The sequence below is a fragment of the Petaurus breviceps genome, unplaced genomic scaffold (assembly GCF_028583685.1).
Source record: "Petaurus breviceps papuanus isolate PSGF00001 unplaced genomic scaffold, PetGlider_PUasm1.0 214, whole genome shotgun sequence".
In the NCBI taxonomy this organism is placed as follows: domain Eukaryota; kingdom Metazoa; phylum Chordata; class Mammalia; order Diprotodontia; family Petauridae; genus Petaurus; species Petaurus breviceps.
Genome location: NW_027185863.1, coordinates 9,265,198 through 9,286,313, shown reverse-complemented (window position 1 = coordinate 9,286,313; position 21,116 = coordinate 9,265,198). Strand labels below are relative to the sequence as shown.

At 38.6% G+C, this 21,116-nt stretch overlaps 1 protein-coding gene across 2 annotated transcripts in view; it reads right to left on the bottom strand.

Moving 5' to 3' along the window:
* The window catches only part of RASA3 (RAS p21 protein activator 3), a 295,543-nt gene that overhangs the window by 48,477 nt on the left and 225,950 nt on the right, over positions 1-21,116 (bottom strand). For both annotated transcript variants that reach the window (XM_069094058.1, XM_069094059.1), the window contains exons 8-10: positions 13,517-13,593; positions 8,419-8,523; positions 495-651 (exon numbers count right to left, since the gene is read on the bottom strand). In XM_069094058.1, coding sequence (XP_068950159.1) covers positions 495-651; positions 8,419-8,523; positions 13,517-13,593 — 339 coding nt within the window. The remainder of the gene's footprint in view (positions 1-494; positions 652-8,418; positions 8,524-13,516; positions 13,594-21,116) is intronic.

The window sequence follows — 21,116 nt, the reverse complement described above, 5'->3', positions numbered from 1 at the left end:
CTTCTGAGGAGTCGAATTCAGTTATTATTTTTAAGTATCCCTGGACAGCACTGACTCATTACATGGTCCACAAAAAAGAGGTATCAGTCAGGCAAGTCTTCCTTTCCCCAGGATTTCCCATTTCCTAAGTCCAAACAAAATAAGTTTTATCAAGCAAGGAAAGCAGGTTGCATTTTTTTCACATTCAAATACAAAATTAGGAAGTTGTACACACTGCCTGTGGGTTCACATCAACGGTTCTAACTGCAGAAGGCTTGGGTGTGTCTTTCCTTGCAGCCAGTATGGGCAGATAATGATCTCTCAGTGGGGCACCAAAACAAGAAAGTAGGAGAGAGGAGTCTTGTGAAAATCATAATACAGAAAGGAAGCAGTTGAGGCAATCTGAGAGGGCTTCAATCTCTTCTGGGCGGTTGGAGAATGAGAAACAGAAATGTTTATGGCAATTTTAGAAAGGTCACTGCTAGGTAAACCAGAGGTACAAACAAGCAAATTACCTCAACATCTGCAGATTTTAACAGGAGGTCTCGCAGAGGACTGTAATAATCTGAGGAAAATACATGATCTTCAGTGTAAACCACATTTAACCTTAGGGAACCCAGGTCACCTGGTTTCAGGGATTTACTGCCATTATCTCTGGGCTGTAGGAAATACCTGGAAAGAGAGGAGGGGGAAATCAAATGTGGATTAGTTCTATCTTAAAAGCTGTGGGCGCCTCAAGTTCTGTTCCATTACTTTTGGTCATTTACAAAGCAATTTGTAAACCTAGCCTTCAGCATTGGTCATCTTTGAAAATGGAATGATGAACGACAAACCTAGTCCCCAGGTGCCTGAACAAAGGAATACCTTTGCAAAGGAAGGATTGACATTGGAGGAGAGGGGGGCAGTTCAACTCAATTCAATTAAGCAAGTGTCTTTCAGGTCCCAGGTGTAAGACAAGATGCTAGAGCTACAAAACTGAAAACAAAATCGTCACTGCCTTCAGAGGGCTTACCTTGTACCTGAAGGCCACAATATGCACAAATACAAAGAAAAATGAGTCAACAGAGAGCCCTATTGCCTGGGGTGCTCATGAAAGATTTCTCAGAGGAGCACATGAGTTGAGTCTTGAAAGAAAATAAGGTATTTGAAAGGCAGAAACGAGGAGGACATGTATTCCAGACATGAGGAACCAATCATGGGAGGAGATGGAGGCAGAGATGAGGAAAGAGTATAGTGTAGTCATGAGAAATAAAATCTTGAGTCGGGGGAAATGTCTGAGTCCCACAGGGCTGGAATATAGGGGTCACTATGGGGTATAGTGTGAAATAATGATGAAAGGAGAGGTGGGAGCCAGATTGCGAGGAGTTATAAGTAAATGGCAGGCTAAGAAAATTATATTTTATCCTGCATGGAATGGGGAACAGGAGGGTTTAGAGTGGAGTGACATGGTCAGACCTGAACCTAATTAGAGAAGATTCTTTTGGCATCTTTGAGGAGAATGGTTTGGAGAAGGGAAAACTGTAAGTGATGGAACAGAAAGGAACACTGAAGAGTAGACAGATACATAAGATGTTACAGACAAAACATGGTTCATGGGGGAACTAGTGAAGAATACAGGAACCCAGACAGTTTCCAGAGGAAATCCTTCTGTAGCTCAAAAGATGTATGGCTGGGAGTGGGTTGATTCTCTAGGTTCCTTAACTGTTTTGCTGGTTACTTTTACTAGTAGTAGCCATACACTTATTTCCAAAAGATGAGAAATAAAGAAAAGGAAAGGGAAAAGATGGAGAAAGAAGAGAGATGAAGTCAGGGTGAGTCAAGGCAAAGTTGAGAAGTGGAAGCAGTGAAGAAGAGAAGCAGGATGAGAGAGGAAAAGGTGGAAAAGCCTAGGCAAGAGGAAGAGGAGGAAGAGGATAAGCTAGTGGCGAAGAAAGTTGAGTTTTACTGATTTTAATGACAGTAGAACAATCTTTGTTGCCAGAGGAGAGGTAATCCAGTTAAGCTTTCCAGGGTCTGGTAATTTTCAGTGGTAATTTGTGTTCTTTCTCTGCTTCCTTTCCCTATACCCTCATCCTAATGTGACCCATTTCATTTAGCACCAGACTTCTTGAATGTAAAGTGTTCTTTATAAGATGCTGCTTTAATTCCTCTTTGCCTGCCAGTTTAAACATTCCATATGAAAATGTCTGAATTCTCTCAGTGGAATTTGTATCTGGGGCATCTAAACAAGCCTGAGTATGCATGGGAAACTTAAATGAGCCACCATACAAAAGGCACAAATTTACATAATTGTTCTTTTTGTGTATACATGCACAACGTGCACACACACACAAACACACGCATAAACACATGCATACACATCTCAAATGTCCTGTTGTTAAGGCTAGGGGTTTCTTTAAAAAGGTATAATCAATTCACCCTGGAGCAAATCCAGTAACATGGGCCCATTCCAGTCAATGGCTTCATGGGATTGAAATGTAAAATCTTATCCAATAATTACAACCAGAATATACTCAATAAAAATACAAAACATAGCATGAATAATCCTCTCCTCAACTGGATTATAGCTCAAATATCGGGTTCATATTTTCTATTTCTTTGGTATCCAAATTCCAACATTACCACCACCATCACAGTGTGGGCTCTCTGCTCTACATACAGCAGGCACCCATAAATTATTGTTTCCTGATTGATAGCTACACCAGCAGGCATTTTCTTAAGTCTGCTTTGTTGCTTTGTTTGGATGGTACAGATCTCTTTGCCTTCACACAGGCTGCTTTCTGTGCCTGGAATGTACTCCCTTCTTTAGGATGTCTTAATGTTCAATTGTTCAGTTATTCTTGACTCCTCAAGACTCCATGACCCATACTGTCCATAGGGTTTTCTTGGCAAAGATACAGGACTGGTTTGTCATTTCCTTCTCCAATAGATGAAGAAATTTCCTCCTGACTCTAAGGTTGAATCCCCTACACTAAGTAGTCCCTCTCTCTACACTGCATTGTCTGAATAGCACAGCTACTGCATGTAACATAGCAGCAATGATACTGACTTGTGACCAGTTGCATCCTACCACATCACTAAAGTTGGAGTCAGGAAGACCTGAGTTTGAATCCTGTCTTAGACCCTGACTAGCTATGTGACCCTGGGCAAGTCACTTAACCATGTTTGTCTCAGTTTCCTCATCTACAAAATGAGCTGGAGAGGTAAATTGCAAACTACTCCAGTATCTTTGCCAAGAAAACCCCAAATGGAATCATAAAGAACCATATAAAACTGAAAATGACTGAGCTGACATGTAACAGCAGCAGTGATACTAATTTGTGACGCATTACATTCTACTACATCAAAATTTGAACTTCTCTAAATTGTTCAATCATTCTGTAGTTGAGGGTTTACCTCCCTCTCCTCTTGAAGTACCAAAACTTGGGGAATGAAACAGCATTTTGACTATTTTGGTCAGAAATATTTATAAAATGCATTACACACTTCCTTTTTTTCTTAAGCTTGTTATAAAAAAAAGTTCATCTTCGTTTTCAATAACTCAGGGTTATCAAACCCCCCAGAGTCCTAACTCTTCCCTTCACTTTATCACAGAACTTCTTAAATTTTTTTTCAGGGGAGAAGGCAGGGCAATTGGAGTTAAGTGACTTGCCCAAGGTCACACGGCTAGTAAGTGTTAAGTATCCGAGGCTGAATTTGAACTCAGGGCCTCCTGACTCCAGGACCGGTGCTCTATTCTCTGCACCCCCTAGCTGCCCCCATATCACAGAACATCCAAAAGACAAAGTCTGTGGCTCCACTTCACCACCCACTCACTGGGCAGTCTGGCTTCCTCCTACTCCATTGAAACTGCCACTTCCAAGGTCACTAAAGTCCTCCAAATCACCACATCCTAGTGCGTTTCTTCCTTCCTTTCTTTCTTCCTTTTATTACTTTTTTACTTCCTTTCCTTCTTCCTTTTTTTCTTTCCTTCTTTTTTCTTTCTTTCCTACTCCCTTCCTTTGTTTCCTTTTCTCTTCTTTGGACAGCTGTGATTTCATTCATAGATGTATGGAACTCGCCATGAGGAAACTCCCTTTAAGAAGACAAATTAGCCCCTGCTCTGTCACTTATGTCTTATTGAGTTGTCTGGGGCACTGAGACTTGCCTTAGGATCGTTCAGATTGTACATGACAGAAGTAGGATTGAACACAAGTTACCTTGCTCCAAGACTAGCACTCTATCTACTGATTTCTCACTGTCTCTTGAGTACCAGATGAACATTCCTAAGACTTATCTTCGCTCCTGTCACCCCCTAAAACTCTTTTTCAACTCTCTGTTTCCTGCTGAGTCAAGTCCAAACTCACCTGGAATGCAAACTATTCCACAATCTGACCCACTGGTACCTTTCAATTCAAATATTCATTAAGCTCCTTCTATGTGGAAGGTAGGAGGCATCTAGGTGACTCTGACTCTAGGCCTAGAGTCAGCAAGACATCTTCCTGAGTTTAAATCCAGCCTCAGACACTTATTAGCTGTGCTACCTTGGGCAAGTCACCTAACCCTGTTCGTCTCAATTTCCTCATCTATAAAATGAGCTGGAGCATTGTAGTGGTAATGGGAATTTGAAGATTTTCCCTGCCCTTTAATAAGCCTAAGAAAATTTGAAGATCTTACCTGCCCCCTAATAGGCCAAATGTAATCACATGGAACACATGTTCAGATTTGCTGAACAGGTGGAGCAGAGCTGAGAAGAAGCTGGTGGTCAGAGAACTTAGAAAGAAGGGAGGAGAGGATGAAGGCAAGGAGACAGCTAGGTATGATGTTGCTCCCCATGGTGATAAGGCATTAACTTCTTTGTTGCTATGATGGATTTGTTTTTTTGGTGTTGGGATTTGGTTTTCTGGTGTTAGGATTTGGCTTTCTGGTGTTTGAATAAATGTTTTCTTTCTGTCTTCTACATGGAGATTCTTATATTTTGCGTTTTCCAGAACTATGCTGTAATATTTAATAAATTGTTTTTATATTTTATATATATATATATGTTTTAATATACATATAATTATATATATATATGTTTTAATAAATTTATTGTAATAAAAAGTCATAGTTGCCACCAGTGCTGTAAATATTGCCTTGGCAATACAAGAAGGAAATGGCAAACCATTTCAGGATCTTTGTCAAGAAAACCCTAAGAATAGTATGGTTCATGGGGTCACAAAGAATAGAACATTACTGAACAACTGCACAAATGTAATCATTAAGACTTGGTAATGACTGAACAACAACAATTCAAGTCTATTGCTTTACTAGTTTTTGTGAAAGCATCCTTTAGGTCTCGAAATCCTGGGAATGGACTTGGGTTGATAGAAGTGGAAAAGAGGAAATATAGGAAAGAATTGATGTCAAAGTAAAAATTAGTCTCTTAAAAGCAGCATGTTATAGTGGAAAGACCACCAAACCTACAATTAAGAGGCCACTGAGCTTGAATCACATATCCAATGTCCATTCACTGCATGACCCCGGCAAGTCATATTCTCTCTGAGCCCTAGTTTCTTCATCTGTCAAATAATTATTATAATATTTGGATGACCTATCCCAAAGGGTAGTCATGAAGAAAGTGCTTTGTAAATCTTAAAGTTCTATATAAATGTACTTACTGACTGGACACAGGGAGTGAAGAAGAAAGAAGAGTTAAATACAATACAAGTTGTAAATTTTGGTGAATGGGAAAATTGCCAATAACAAGAAGAAGTTAAAGGAAAGGACAGGGCTTTTTGTCTCATTTTGTGGTGAAGGGAGGAAGATGAGAAACTTCAGTTTTAGACAGACTTAGTTTGAGATGCTAACAAGACACCAGGTAATAATATCCAATAAGACACCAGAAATGAAGAACTGAGGCTGAAGGAAAAGAGATTAGATGGAGATATGCAAATCTGGGGATTCTCTGCATAAAACTGACCACTGAAATAAAGGCACTGGACGAAATGACCAAGATTGAGAGAGCAGAAAATCAAGGGCAGAATCTTAAGGAAAATCCACAATTAAAGGGTTAAGGATGAGGAATCAGAAAGGGAAATGTCAGAGCGGGAAGAGGACCATGAGAAAATACTTAAAACACACACACACACACACACACACACACACACACACACAGGAAAACAAGGGTGTTAAAATGGAGATCATCAGAAGTATAAAATTCCACAAAGTAATCAGAAAGCATGTCAGAAAAAGATCATTAGATTTAATAATGAGGAGGTCATTAGCAACATCTAACATTCTGTTCTTTTTCGTATTCTCCATAGCTTCTAATACGCTTTTTTTTTTTTTAACACAGTAGGTAGGAGGTAGCTAGGTGGCTCAGGGGAGAAAGCATTAGGCCTGGAGTCAGGAAGACCTGAGTTCAAATCTCGTCTCAGATGCCAGTTGTGTGATCCTGGGCAAGTCCCTTAAATTCTATTTGCCTTAATCCACTGGAGAAGGAAGTAGCAAACCACTCCAGTATCTTTGACAAGAAAAACCCATGGAGAGTATGGTCCATGAGGTCACAAAGAGTTGGACACCAATGAACAACAACAAACAGGTAGGCAGCTTAGTGGATGGAAGGCTAGACCTATGATCAGTAGGACATGAGTTCAAATCTTGCCTCAGACACTTACTAGCTGTGTGACCCTGGGCAAGACACTTAACCTCTTTCTGCCTCAATTCTCCCATCCATAAAATGGCACTAATAATGGAATCCTACTTTCCATTGTGGTTGTGAGATAATATTTGTAAAGTGCTTGGCACAGTGTTTGGCACGTATAATAGGTGGGCTCTTAATTATTGCTTATTTTCTTGCTTTCTAGTAGGTGCCCAATAGATACTTCCTTAATGAATAAATGGTTATGAATACATTTACAGTAGTGTGTTGTTTAAAAAGCCATTTCCTGAGGGACTATTGAGATGTAAAGAGCTGTCCGATCCCACATCAAATGTCCTCTAGTGCTATACTTTTTTATTGAAAACCCTTTTGTGTTTTTTCTGTATTCTCTCTTCTAGTAAAGTTGTTAGCCCTCACTTCTTTCTTCTGTCAATATGTATCTTTGTGGAAGCCTTTCTCATTTCTAATTTTCTGAGAAATTGGAAATCAGACAACCAACTGTATAGGAATTAGGTATTAAGTAAGAATAAAAAGGGGCAGCTAGGTGGCACAATGGATAGAGTGCCAGGCCGGGAGTCAGAAAGACTCATCTACCTGAGTTCAAATCTGGCCTCAGACACTTACTAGCTGCATCACCCTGGACAAATCACTTAACCTCTCTTTGCCTCAGTTTCCTCATCTGTAAAATGAGTTGGAGAAGGAAATGGCAAACCACTCCAGTATCTCTGCCAAGAAAACCCCAAATGGGGTCACAAAGTGTCAGACACAGATGAAATGACTGAACAACAACAGTAACAAGAGTAAAAAGGACCTAAGCGAAGTCCTTAACAACACTTCTATGACAACTGCATGAGCTTTTGTATTGGGAGTTTTAGCTGCTCAGAGGCATTTCTTTTACTTGCTTCTACCTTCTAAGACATGTTCTGCAATTGGGAACTATGCCCAAATGGCCATAAAACTGTGCAAACCCTTTGACCCAACAATACTGCTACTAAGTCTATACCTCAAAGAGATCAAAGGAAAAAGAAAAGGTATCTATGTATGTGTATAAAAACATTTATAGCAGTTCTTTTTGTGGTGATAAAGATACTAAGGGTATGTGCATCATTTGAGGAATGGCTGAACAAGTTATGGTGTATAATTGTGATGGAATACTATTTTACTATAAGAAATGACAAGCAGGATGATTTCAGAAAAACCTAGAAAGACTTACATAAACTGTTGCAAAGTGGAGTAGGCAGAACCAGAACATTATACACAGTAACAACAATACCGTACCAGGATCAGCTGTGAATGACTTAGCTATTCTCAGCAACACAAGATCCAAGACAACTCCAAAGGATTCATGATGAAAAATGCTATCCACCTCCAGAGAACTGATGAACTCTGAGTATACATTGAAGCACATTAAAAAAAACCCAATTTCTTTATTTTACATGCTTTTCCCCCCCACAACATGGTTAATGTAGAAATGTACTTTGTGGGGAGGCAAGGTTGAGCAGTGAATAGAGCACTGGCACTGGAGTCAGGAGGATCTGAATTCAAATCCAGCCTTAGACACTTAACTAGCCATGTGATCTTGGACAAGTCATTTAACCCCAATTGCCCTGCCTTCCCCCCTCCAAAAAGCAAAACAAACAAAAAAAGAAATATATTTTGCAAGACTTTTTTTGTATAATAAGGACAGTATTTCTTGTCTTTTCAGAGGGTGGAGGAGGAAGCAAAGGGAGGGAAAGCATTTGGAACTGAAAATAGAATTTAAAAATATTAACGAAAAAAGTTATGTTTTAGATAAGTCAGGTTGCTTTATACTCTACCATGCTTCATAAGAACTGGACTGTCGGAGGACTTTCAGAGGAATCCTCAGTTCTCCTAGGAACTCATCTCCAAACTTCAAATTACTGGCATTCCACAGGTCAACTCTGAAATAAACCAAAACCAAATAGCACAATTTTAATTTAAAGATGGAGAAAAGAGAGCTATCTTGATGCACCAAAAAACTTAGGGCAATAACCATTCAACATTCATTCATCAAACATTAATAAAATACCTACTACATATGTGCCCTACTTTTAAGAATTACTTCTATTTTATTTATAAATATCATAAAAATGTCTCATCACATAATATGTGAGGTAAGAGAAACACAAAAATTTAGAATCTCCTTCTCTGGAAGCCTTCAAAATATCTCTGTTCTTCCAAAGATAGAGGGGTGAAGTAATGGACTCTCAATGTTCCTTATACTGTACAATTTTGTGATATCAATAAGTAGATCTCTAATGAAATATGAATGTCTACATTAATTCATTCATTTCAATATTCTCCTCTCTTCTCATTTTCTTTTAGAGATGCCCTGGTGAGCTCAAAACGGATGGTATTGTCTAAAGTAGAAAGTTTCATGAACTACACCACATGCCAAACTTCAAATGTCTAATTCCCAGGTTACTTCTAAATAACACAAATTATTCCTCTGGGTGATGAGTTTGTTATTCAACAATGACACATGAAATGAGTAGAATACCCCAGAAAATCTTGGGTTGGACCACTCCAAAGCATGGGTTTTCTTTTCTATTTCCTTATCAGTTTGCATCCAAAGCAACAAACTCATATATCTTATTAAACTAAAAATCAATCAATAATGAAGTCTTAACATGGAATTCTCTCAGCTCCCTAGAGAACAGGAGCTAACACCTGCCAATCACTTACTGCCATACGGCCTAGCAGAACAAAACAAAAACCCTCAAACTAAAATACTCCCAAACAGTGAGGGGGAGTAACTACTCCACAAATAGCTACCAAACCACAGAACTATTTTTGTAGCAAATCACCTTGACAATCTCACCCTCCACCTCTACCTTGCTGAGTGATCTGGTCATTTCTGACATGAGGAAAGAATGACTAATCCCTTATCTGCTGTGTAACCCTCAGGACCGCCATCACTTTTCTGACCTCCACTGGAGGGACCTTGACTTAGGAAGGTGATGTAAGAAGCTTAATTGCTTTTCAATTCCATGTTAAAGAGCCAGGTTACTCACACACTAACTCTTCCTTAAAGTATGATTCTAACATTTTAATATACTAAATGGAGCTGAGAATCTAATACAAAAGTTTTCTCCACCACTAGGGAAGGTAGGCTTAGGTCTGGAACAGTAGAAGGAATCCAAACAATTGTATACAATGTGCTGTTATTATCTTGGGCAAGCTAAAACAGTAACTGTCACCATACAAAACCTACAGGACACAAAGAGTGTTATCATAAAAAGTAAATTAGCATTTGGAAGGTGAGAGAGGCGGAACTCTGGATACAATTTGCCACAGTAGACTATTTTCAGTTTAACAAACAGAGAATTTCCCATCTCTAATTGACAATTTATCCATAAGATACAGAAACCCCCAAGCAGGGGCCGTTTTTTTTCTTCCTCTCTCTCCCTCTGTGTTTTCCTCCTTCTCTCCCTTCCTCTATTTCTCTCACTCTCTTCCTCTCTCCTACCTACCCCCTTTCTCTCTTTATCTCCCTCTACCCCTCCATTCTTTCTGCTGTCTCTTCTGTCTTCCTCCCCACATATCTCCCTTCATCTCTTCCCCTGACTCTCTCCCTTCTTCTCTCCTTCTCCTTGAAGGAAAATGTCAAGCTGTTGTTTTGTTTGCTTGCTTAAAAAAATGACTTCAGTCTTTAATCCACCCTTCACTTTGTCCTCCTCCCTCCCCCCCCAATAAAGAACATGGTCCTCTCTCTACAAGAAAAAAGGGAAGTTGCAGGCTGAAGGAACATCTGGTACCACACGGCAATTTTAATGAGAACCTGTCATTATGTACAGCCTTCTTCTGGAACATTCAAGAGGACAGACTCCAGTTGCACAATTCTGAAGTGCTGAAAATTAAAGCTTGAACTAGGCAAATGTAAAATATATGATCAAACAAGGATATGTCTTTAGAATAGATACTTTCTTTCCCTAAGGATTCAACTGTAAAGAGAAAAGCATAGAAACAGAAACTGTCTACTTCTGTGATAGGAAGAGGAAGTGTCAGAGGGGAAGGGAAAAAAGACAGAGAACATTTTGTACAATCTCAGAATTAGCCTTCAATCTGTTTTCCTTGATTTTATTAGTGTCAAAGCTTTCCCTAACTGTCTCATAAATCTCTCCACTAGCTTTCTTTTTTTTTAGACTTGCAAGCTATTATGTGTTGGTGTGAGAAACAATAGAGGAACTTCTTTCCTGAATGTCATTTGTATTACTAATTTGACTGTGTTCGTCTGGAAATCTTACCTTCTAAAAGGAAAGCTGTTCTCATTTTTCCCCAGTCATGCTGAGGAATGTTTATAAGGGTCTCACTTTGAATAAACTAGAGCATGTGTTCCTTGTTAAGGAGATAAATATGATTTTCAATGAAAATTTCTGAAGATGGTACCAGATGCAACCATCTTACCATAAAGAATGAGAGAATATTATTTGTGACCCTGGCAGCATAAAATTCCAAATGACCCTAGAATTAGAGGCCCTCATGTTCAATTCCCCCTCCCTTTACAGATAAAGAAAATGAGGTTATTTGTCCAAGGTCACATTGTTGGCAAACATCAAGTGGGATTTGAACACAGGGACATCTGATTTTAGAGTCAGAATCTTAGAGTTAGAAGGGACCCTAAAGTTCAGAACACTGCCCATTGCATAAATCTTCTCTGACAAAATTCCTTCACAAATGATCATGTACCCTCTAAGTGAATACCTTCCAGTCATGGGGGGGGATTATTTCAGTCTTTTATTTCACCCAAATGAACAACAAAATTTAAATAAAACTTAATATTTAAAAGTTAAATTATCTTTTTTTTCTGTACTGTTTAGATTATTAAAGCAGACTATATAGGCTTTCGAGGTAGCCTGGTGACAGAGTTGATAGAGTGCCAGGCCTAGAGTCAGAAAGACTCATCTTCCTGAATTCAAATCCAGCCACAGACACTTATTGGCTATGTGACTCTGGACAAGTCATTTAAACCTGTTTTCCTCAGTTTCTTCATCTGTAAAATGAGCTGGACAAGGAAATAACAAACCTCCGCAGTAACTTTGCCATAAAGAATCAGAGACAACTAAAATGACTAACAACAGCAACAACAGATATGCTTTCATAACATTGTTATGTATGAATTAACACTACTTCTTAGCAGCATAGTATCAAAGAGTTCCCAGTGTGTTTACACGAGGCAGTTTATAATAGGAAGTAAAAAAGATGAGTCTCTACAGTGAAAAGTTAGCATAGGAAATAAGAGACTAATGGAAATGTGAGTGGGAATTCCAGTCTATTTTCCTTAAGAGGACAGGAAAGTTGGCAAAGCAGGAAGTGTAATGTGAGTGTCTTCACTAGTAATTCTACAAATTGAGATCTGAACAGGTCAGGCTTGGTGGAAGTGGGGAGGGAGAGGAAATTCTTGGGGGGAGGTGGGAAGAATGACATTGACTACTGTCTGAATATTTGGAATATGTCTATGAAAAATGGCTCCTTGCAAAAATATCCAACTTCCTTGTCTTTGCTGGACCACATGTGATGTTAATCTTCACCTGAATTTCCCTATGGCTGCCACTGAGAGAATTAGGATGCCACAGAAAGAAGATCACAAAAGAAAACATAGCTATAGGTAAATGCCTAACAAAGACCCTGTTTCTATGACAACATGCTTGAAGGGAACAAAAGAAGTTAAATATAGGCTATGTGGACAAAATAATTTCGACAGGGAATAATGCTTAACATTTTCCATATGGGAAGAGGAGCTCTTAGAGAAGGAAGCCCTTTCTGGCCTGAAGTTTGGGAGTGTCTCGATTTTTCCATAACTAGTACAATATAGAAAGATTCAAGTATGAGTTTCATAAGGGACACAGGACAACTGATCCTCCCTCAGTCTGTCCCCTCCTCTCAGTCAATCCCATTTATCATCCATACTTCATCCTAGCTAGACTGCCTCTTCTCAGTCTAATTGTCACTCAGCAATCGAGAGCTTTTTAAAAGGAATAACCCTGAGAACATAATAGGAGATTTTTCAGAACCATAAAGTCTAGCCAGTTAGTAGGCAAAGGAACGTGTGTGTGTGTGTGTGTGTGTGTGTGTGTGTGTGTGTGTGTTTTGAGGAAACTGGAGAGGCAGGCAGAGAGAGGGGGATATGTAAAAAGAACAACCATATGTCCCTGCTATATTTGGAGGCAAAAACAAAAACAAATAATACAATTAAATGTTCACCTAAGACCTTAAAGATATAACAAATGTAGACTATGAAAACCATGGATTGCATTACAAAGGTCCTATAAGTTTATCTCCCTTCACTGATCCACAATGCCTTTCCCTGCAAGTCTTATATTTTGAATAAATAAAGTAAACCCTGGGTTACATAGATCTTTTAGCTTAGACCTCAGGGTAGCTGATTATAATGTTATAATATATATGAAATATAATATAATGCTATAAGTTGATTATAATAACAACATTTTTTCTGTACTTTACAGTTGGAAAGTACTTTATTCAAGCTACTATCTCATTTGAATCCCAGAAAAATATTGCCAAGTAAATAAGAAAGCATAATTATCCCCATTATCCAGATAAGAAAACTGAGGCTTAGAGATATGTTGAGTTTGCCCAAGGTCACACAACTAGTCAGTTGAAGAGTCAGGACTTGTAGGAAGGTCTTCTGAGTTTTTAAGTTTGTAAGTCCAGTAGTCTGACTAATATACTGAACTATTTTCTTGGTTGCCAATTAGTAAATAACAAGAATTCCTTTTCTCTTCATCCTAATTTCTGGAATTCTCATGAGGTTTAAATTCTTAGACTTTAGCTGCACATTTTGTAGAGCTTAAATTATCAAGAGAATCTAAATACACATAAGAAATATCCAACTTTAACTGTCAAGTAGAAAACATTCATTTTCTTAATTACCTAATCTCAAGTTTGTCAACATCCTCTTCTTCAAAGTCAAAATGAGACTTTTTGCTATAGCTGCAGGGTCTGGTCACCTGATGGAATAGATGAGAAAAACATTTTGAAACACCACTCCAAAAGGAAAAACCAAGTTTTTAAAATTATTTATTTACTTTTAGTTTATAATATTTAGTTAAGTTTTTGAGTACCGAATTTTCTCTCCCTTCCTCTCTTCCCTCCTTTCCCCAACGGCAGCATGTAATCCGATAAAGGTTCTACAAATACCTTCACATTAAACATTAGTCAGTTTGTAAAGAAGGATTATAACCAATGGAATGAACGAGAAAGAAGAAACAAAACAAAACAAAAAAAGAGACAGAGCAAGTAGTTTGCTTCAATCTGCATTCAGACTCTGTAGTTCTTTCTCTGGATGTGGATATCACTTTCCATCATGAGTCTTTTGGAGCTGTCTTATAACCTTGCATTGCTGAGAGGAGCCCGGTCTATTAAAGTCAGTTATCACAGATGCACTGTGTTTGTAATTGTGGACAAAGTTCTCCTGGTTCTGCTCTCCTCACTCAGCATCAATCTATATAACTCTCTCCAGGTTATTATGAAGTCCATCTACTCCTCATTTCTTATAACACAATAGTATTCCATTACATTCATATATCACAACTTGTTTAGCCATTCCCCAATTGATGGGCATTCCCTTGATTTTGCCACCACAATAAGAGTGGCTATAAATATTTTTGTACATATGGGTCCTTTTCCCACTTGAAGATCTCTTTGGGATACAGCCCTAGAAGTGGTATTGCTGGGTCATAGGGTATGCACATTTTTATAGCCCTTTGGGCATAGTTCCAAATTGCTCTCCAGAATGGTTGGATCAGTTCACAACTCCATCAACAATGTATTAGTGTTCCAATTTTCCCACATCTTCTCCAGCATTTATCATTTTCCTGTTTTGCCATCTTAGCCAATTTGATAGGTGTGATGTTGTTTTGATTTGCATTTCTCTGAAGAGTAATTCAAAGTATTTTTATATGCTTATAGATACCTTAAATTTCTTCCTCTGAAAACTGCCTGTTCATATTCTTTGACCATTTATTAGTTGGAGAATGACCTGTAATCTTATATATTTGACTCAGTTCTCTGTACATTTTAGAAATGAGGCCTTTATCATAGACACTGGTTGTAATAATCCTTTCCCAATTTTCTGCTTTTCTCCTAATCTTGGTTACATTGGCTTTGTTTGTACAAGTCACAAATCCCTAAGCAGGAAGCCAGCTTTGGGTTATTTTTCACCAAATGATGATGTTGTCATATTTAAGTCATGTCCAAAATTTCGTGACCCCATTTGGGGCTTTCTTGGCAAAGATACTGGGAGTGGTTTGCCATTTCTTTCTCCAACTTATTTTATAGATGAGGAACTGGGGTAAACAGGGTGAAGTGACTTGCCCAGGGTCACACAACTAGTAAGTGCCCGAGGCCAGATTTGAACTCAGGAACATGAGTCTTCCTGATTTCAAATCCATTGCTCTAACCACTGTTCTACCTAGTTGCCCCCAATTTTTTTTTTCAGTAGTTGGATGTTAAATGGACTCAAATGTTACTAACTACACAGATCTCCTTTGCAGTTGCTAATGTCCTTCCCAGTGGCAGTTATTGCCTCTAACCACTTCTGTGCGAGTCCTCCATCTAAATCTAAGTACTTGTTGTTTCCTTTTTGGAGTGGTGTTTCATTCTATTCCATCAGGTGAGTTCCAGTCCAGGACCATCATTTCAGGAAGTGCCCAAACCATCTATGCTTACTTCTCTGCTGGCACCACTCTCGACTCTCCCAACTCTCTCACCTCTTGGCAAGATTCCTTCCCTCTTCCAGTTCTTTTTTTGGTGTTGTCTTCTTTCATTACAATGTAAGCTCTTTGAGGGTAGGCACTGCCTTTTTTCCCTGTCCTTTGTATTCCCAGGGCTTAGCACTACTTTATTGACATAAGTGGGGCAGCTAGGTGGCACATAGGATAGAACACCAGGCCTGAAGTCAGGAAGACTCCTCTTTTTGAGTTCAAATATGGCCTCAAACACTTACTATAAGTGTGACCTTGGACAAGTCACTTCACACTGTTTGCTTCAGTTTCCTCATCTGTAAAATGAGCTGGAAAAAGAAATAACAAACGACTCCAGGATCTTTACCAAGAAAATTCCAAATTGGGGTCACAAAGAGTGTGACAAAACAGCAACAACAAAAGGAAAACAAGTGCTGAAGAAATGCTTCATCCATTATCTACATTTCTCCTTTACTTCTCTGTGTTCATGTTCAATCGAACAAGACCATACATGTGAAGTGCTTTGCAAACCTTAACGTGTTATCTAAATGCTAGCTATTATTGTTATTGTTTTTTTTCTGCCAAAAGAATATAAACTTCTCAAGATCAAGGACAATTTCATTTTTTTAATTCCCAGTGATGACCATAGAGCCTGGCATACGATAGATGCTTAATAAATTCTTGTTGAATGACTAAAATAACGGCTCTTTTGTCTGTTAAGTATTTTTAAAAATTTATTAGTGTCAGTGCGGTAACTTGTATTCATTGAAGGAAAGGGGAAAATAGTATAAGCTCTTCCATATCACTTTGTAGTTAACAGACAAAAGAAGCCTATATGTTTTTAACTGAAGAGAGTTCCCTAGATGAATGTATTGTGTTAGAAGGAAGAAACTACTTTCTGAAGTTTCTTTTCTTTTTTTTTTTCAGCCAGTGTAACACAGAAAAATCATGTACTCCACCCATGAGATAACCACAACCCAGGCTGATAAAATAAAATACCAGTGTAATGGAAAGGGTGTCTGAAGCCACTGGGTACTTCATCTTGCCCTTAAATATAGATTTAAAAACAAAATCCCTAACTTTGATGTAAGAACAGTACTTAGGGATTTTATTTGCATTAACAGTCTTCTTTTGTACATTAATTAGGATGGAATCAAATCCATCTCTTTGCAGTCAGAACAATTAAAGAAAACTGTAGAAACAAACATATTTTCTTTCTTGATATTTAAATGTTCTTTGGTAGTCAAAGTATAAAAAAATTAATAGAGACTCCTGTTAAGGTACTTTGGAATGACTTAATTCTGATAGTTTCAAATACATCTTCTCACATACCTTTCCCTCTACCCACCCCAACATCCCCCCAAGACTGATTTAGAGAAATGCTGGATGCTACACCCACAAAATATTCATTGTGGAAATAACAACAGCAACAATAACAACTCCTACTTCATTTAAAGCAGAATTAAAATATCATTTCCTTTAATAAACATTCCCTAATTCCTCCCATTGTTAATCCATTTCCCTCTCTTAGACTTGACAAGACACTTTGCTTGTACCTCACCTAATCTGATACATCATTTATAGACTACCTTAGTGGGCACAGCATATTTTCCAACTAGACTATAAGCTCCCTGAGGTATAGGAAGGTATCTTCAGGGACCTTGTATCTATCTCCCCAAGGGGTCTACTTGGCACAGTGTTCTACACATAGCAGACAGTAGATTTTATTAACAATGAAAATAATAACAATCGTATTAACACTAAACCTAAGACTGAAGGTGATTGGTTGATATATAGACTACATTTTCCCATACATATACACATATGTGTGTGCATATATGTATATATATGGTAATCATCTGTAATTATTTTTCAAAGTACACCTGTGGGTGTGTTTCCTTTCTTTTCAACAAATATGTACTAATCCCTTATTATATTGCAAGGCATTCCATGAGATATTTTCAAAGAGACTATATTGAGGATATAGCCTACAATTTGAGGTGGCCTAAATTTTGATCCAAATGGTACTACATGGTATAGAGTTGGTGACAAATGAAGTTTTTCCCATTAATCTATTTGATGTATATTTTTCCTTACAGTTCTCTGCTCCTAAATCCATCCTCCCTCCCTTCCTCTCCATCTCTTCAGCTCTAGGAGTTTCCCAGTGGGCTAATGGTAGATTGAAAACTTTAGATTTCAGAGTTCTAACCCTGACTCCATCTAAATCGTTATGTAATTTTGGGTGAGCTACTTGATCTCTGAGCCTAAATTTTCTGATTTGTAGATTAGAGCTAGCACTAATCTGCCTCTCAAGGATGCTTTAAGACTTGAGGGAAAACTCCAAAGCTGAACCTGGTTAAGTACCCTGCCAGTAAATAATAGCACTGAAAATGTGCCTGGGGGTTCTGTGTAGTTTAAAATAAAGTCATTTAGATGTTTCAGGGGAGGTGAATAGCTATGCTTGTCTTTTTTCCTTTTTTTAACCACATTTTCCCTCCTCCTTTCATTTATCACCAGGGCCATCTGTCAGTAAGATGAAGACCAGGTGGAGGGTGTGGCAAGTGTGGCCTGACACAGGTGATCCTCCCTAGGAGTTACTGCCTAGTGTTAGTGGCATGAAGGAGTAATTGAGATTGGGTAAATGAGGAACTAGGCCCCCCTCCCCCCCCCACACACATACACAGGCTCAGGGATTAGCACCATAGAGTCATGGATTGTAGACTGCCTAGTAGACAGAGTGCTAGACTCAGTCAGGAAGAGCTGAGTATGAATCCCATCTCAGATACCATCTGTGTGATCCTGGACAAGCCACTTAACTTTGCTGCTGTAAAATTAGGACAATTAAACCACTCATCTCACAGACATATACATAAGGCCACCTTGCAAGCCTTAAGGCTCTATATAAATGCCATTGTTCTTATTATTTAATCCTTATAAGACCATGAGCTTATTTTTTTCAGATGTCCCTATTTTACTGAGAGTCAGAGAAATTAAATTGCTTGTCCAAGGTCACACGGGTGATAAAACCCAGATTGTCTTGACTCTCAATCCAGCATTCTTTGTGTTACTTTGCATCATGCATCTCCCCCTTCTCAGTACAACCTCAGTAAAGGGGATGAGCACCTTTCTCCAAAAACAGGTGGCATCATGAACATAGAAATAGCTGGATCTATCACAGATTGGAATTTCACAGGACGCTTCTAGTTTAAGCCCTGGAAGTGATTCAAGATCAGGATCATGTCCTGGTGAGAGTCAAATTTCCATTTCTTTCCATTCTTATTTCATTCTCCTATAAGGCTGCCTTTAGAGGCAAAATGAAATGTAGCTTTGTTTTCCCTCAAGCTTATTGCCTCTTATTTATTTTCTGCAGAGGTGGGGCTGGGGGAGGGGGTCTAATCACTTTGATTTTCCAGGCTCCTCCTCCTTTTTTTTTTTTTTAAAGAGTTGAGTGGGGCCTAAATAGTCATCTTGACAGACCCCCTTTGTTAGAGATATGAAAAAAAATTTTTTTAGCTGAGACCCAAACCAGACAAGGAGAACTGATAACAGGGGAGGAATGTATGCTATTAGACCAGAGGCAACAAAGGATGGGGCCATTTTAGTCACACTCAGATGACCAGGTTTTTTTAACCTTTACTCCAATGGCCTATTTACTGGTCAGAGCTATACTGTAATATGAAGCAGAGAGTCAGGGAATTGTCTAGTGGTTGTGGAAAAACAGAGTCAGTGAAATGAGATAATTATTTTTTTTTAAGGCTCTTAACCAAAGTCATCTAGATTGGTTATGTAGATTAGGATTTACCAAAGGCTAGTTCACAGAACAGCATTTGTCTGCAATGAATTGTTTTTACCAGTCCCCAAAATGGGCCCTTACTTCTTAGAACTTATAAACTTAATTTATTATTTCAACAATATTAGACTCTTACTATGTGGAAGGTCCTGGGCTAGGCACTGTGGATGAGCTAGAAGGATACAATAAAATGAAAATCTAGTAACTCTTTCAAGTCTTAGGATAATTGTATACAACTTGAAACACACATGCACAGGACTCACAGTCAGACAGCATTACTGGAAGAAGACTGATGCTAAAAATGTGAACCTCTAGAGAAGAAAATGCACCTCTTTCCCATCTTCGTAAAGGTGGCGGACTATAGATATGGAATATGGCATACACCGCCAAACACCATTGATTTATTTAATGAATTTCCTAAACATCTTTCCTCCTGAGAGATGGTGGAATGGATAGAGCACTGAAGTCAGGAAAACCTGAGTTCAAATCTAGCCTCAGACACTTACTAGCTGTGTAGACCTGGACAAGTCAATTAACCCCTAATTTGCTTTAGTTTCTCATCTATAAAATGGGGACACACTGGAGAAAGAAATGGCAAAACTAGGTAAGTCATTTAAGCTCTGTCTGCCTCGGTTTCCACAGCTATAAAATGGGGATAATAACAGCACCTGCCTCCCAGGGTTTCAAGGAAACAATGAGCTAATATTTGTAAAATGCTTAGCACAGTACCTGGAACATAGTAGGTACTATATAAGTGTTTACTCCCTTCCCCTTCCCTTCTCTTTTATACAAGGGGTGGCCTGTTGCAAAAGGGAAGGGGGAAGGGTACTTAGAAGTTATGATGATTTAAAAACAAACAAACAGACATCTCAAATATGGATCTTTGAGTTAATTTGAACATTCCTTCCAACAATGCACATAGCCACCTATCTATACTTGTCTCATCCTGTTTCTGTTCATATTTTTCCATAAGTTTGACACAAGGTGGGTGGGTCTTTACCCAAAGTGCTGGATGGGTCTTTAGCTTAATAAAGATGTTTGGGGAAGGGGGGAGAGAGGTCATCAGTAGCAGTGTTCAATTTCCCAAAGGTAACACCTACTCTCCATCTCCTGTTAACACTGGGTCCAGATCATTATCCATTGGTAGTGTTTGTTCTAACACCTATCACTGAAGGACCAGGTTTCCAACTATTTATCATGGTCTAGACAAAAGATATTTTCATCCACTAACTCTCTGACCAGTTAGGCCAAATTCTTTCACATAGTTAAGGGATTCATATACACAAAAGGTCTGAAATGTCCCAGGGATCATTTCTGGAAGCACTTGGACAAGTTTTACATATACCAGGAATCCTACTTTCATTTGGACTTTGTGTTGTTAATCTTCCATGACAGCAGTAAATACCATTTGTTTGTGCTTTTTTGCTGTGATATTATTAATCACTAGGTCACTGAACAAAACTGTCTCTGTTGTTACCTTTTTCAAAAATTTGTAGGATTCTGACATTCATGACATATTCCACGTCAGGGGAAAGCCTGTACAATGGTGTTTCCTCTGTCACAGTGATGTTAAATCCCTGCAGGCCACATACTCACTTAGAAAGCCTCAAATTAACATTATCTATGTTGCACTATATACGTATTTATTTTGTTAATATATTCCAACTACATTTTAATCTGGTTTGGCTGTATCAAGGAGTCTTCCCAGTCACTTGTGGCCAGTGGGCAGCAAGTTGGACACCTCTGCTTTGCCAAATCAAATGCTTCTTAAATAGCCAACAAATAATAAGCTGATAGGATCAGTTGAGCTGGAAGGGTCCTCAGAGGCCATTCAGTCTAATTCTCCTTTTATACAGATAAAGAAATTGAAGCCCAGGGAATTTGAATTACTTCCCCAATGTCACAGAGGTAACAAGCATCAGAGGATGGATTTGAACCTGAGACCCCTAACTCCAGACCCAGTGGCTCTTTCTCCAAAAGAGGCTTTTGTATTTGTGAC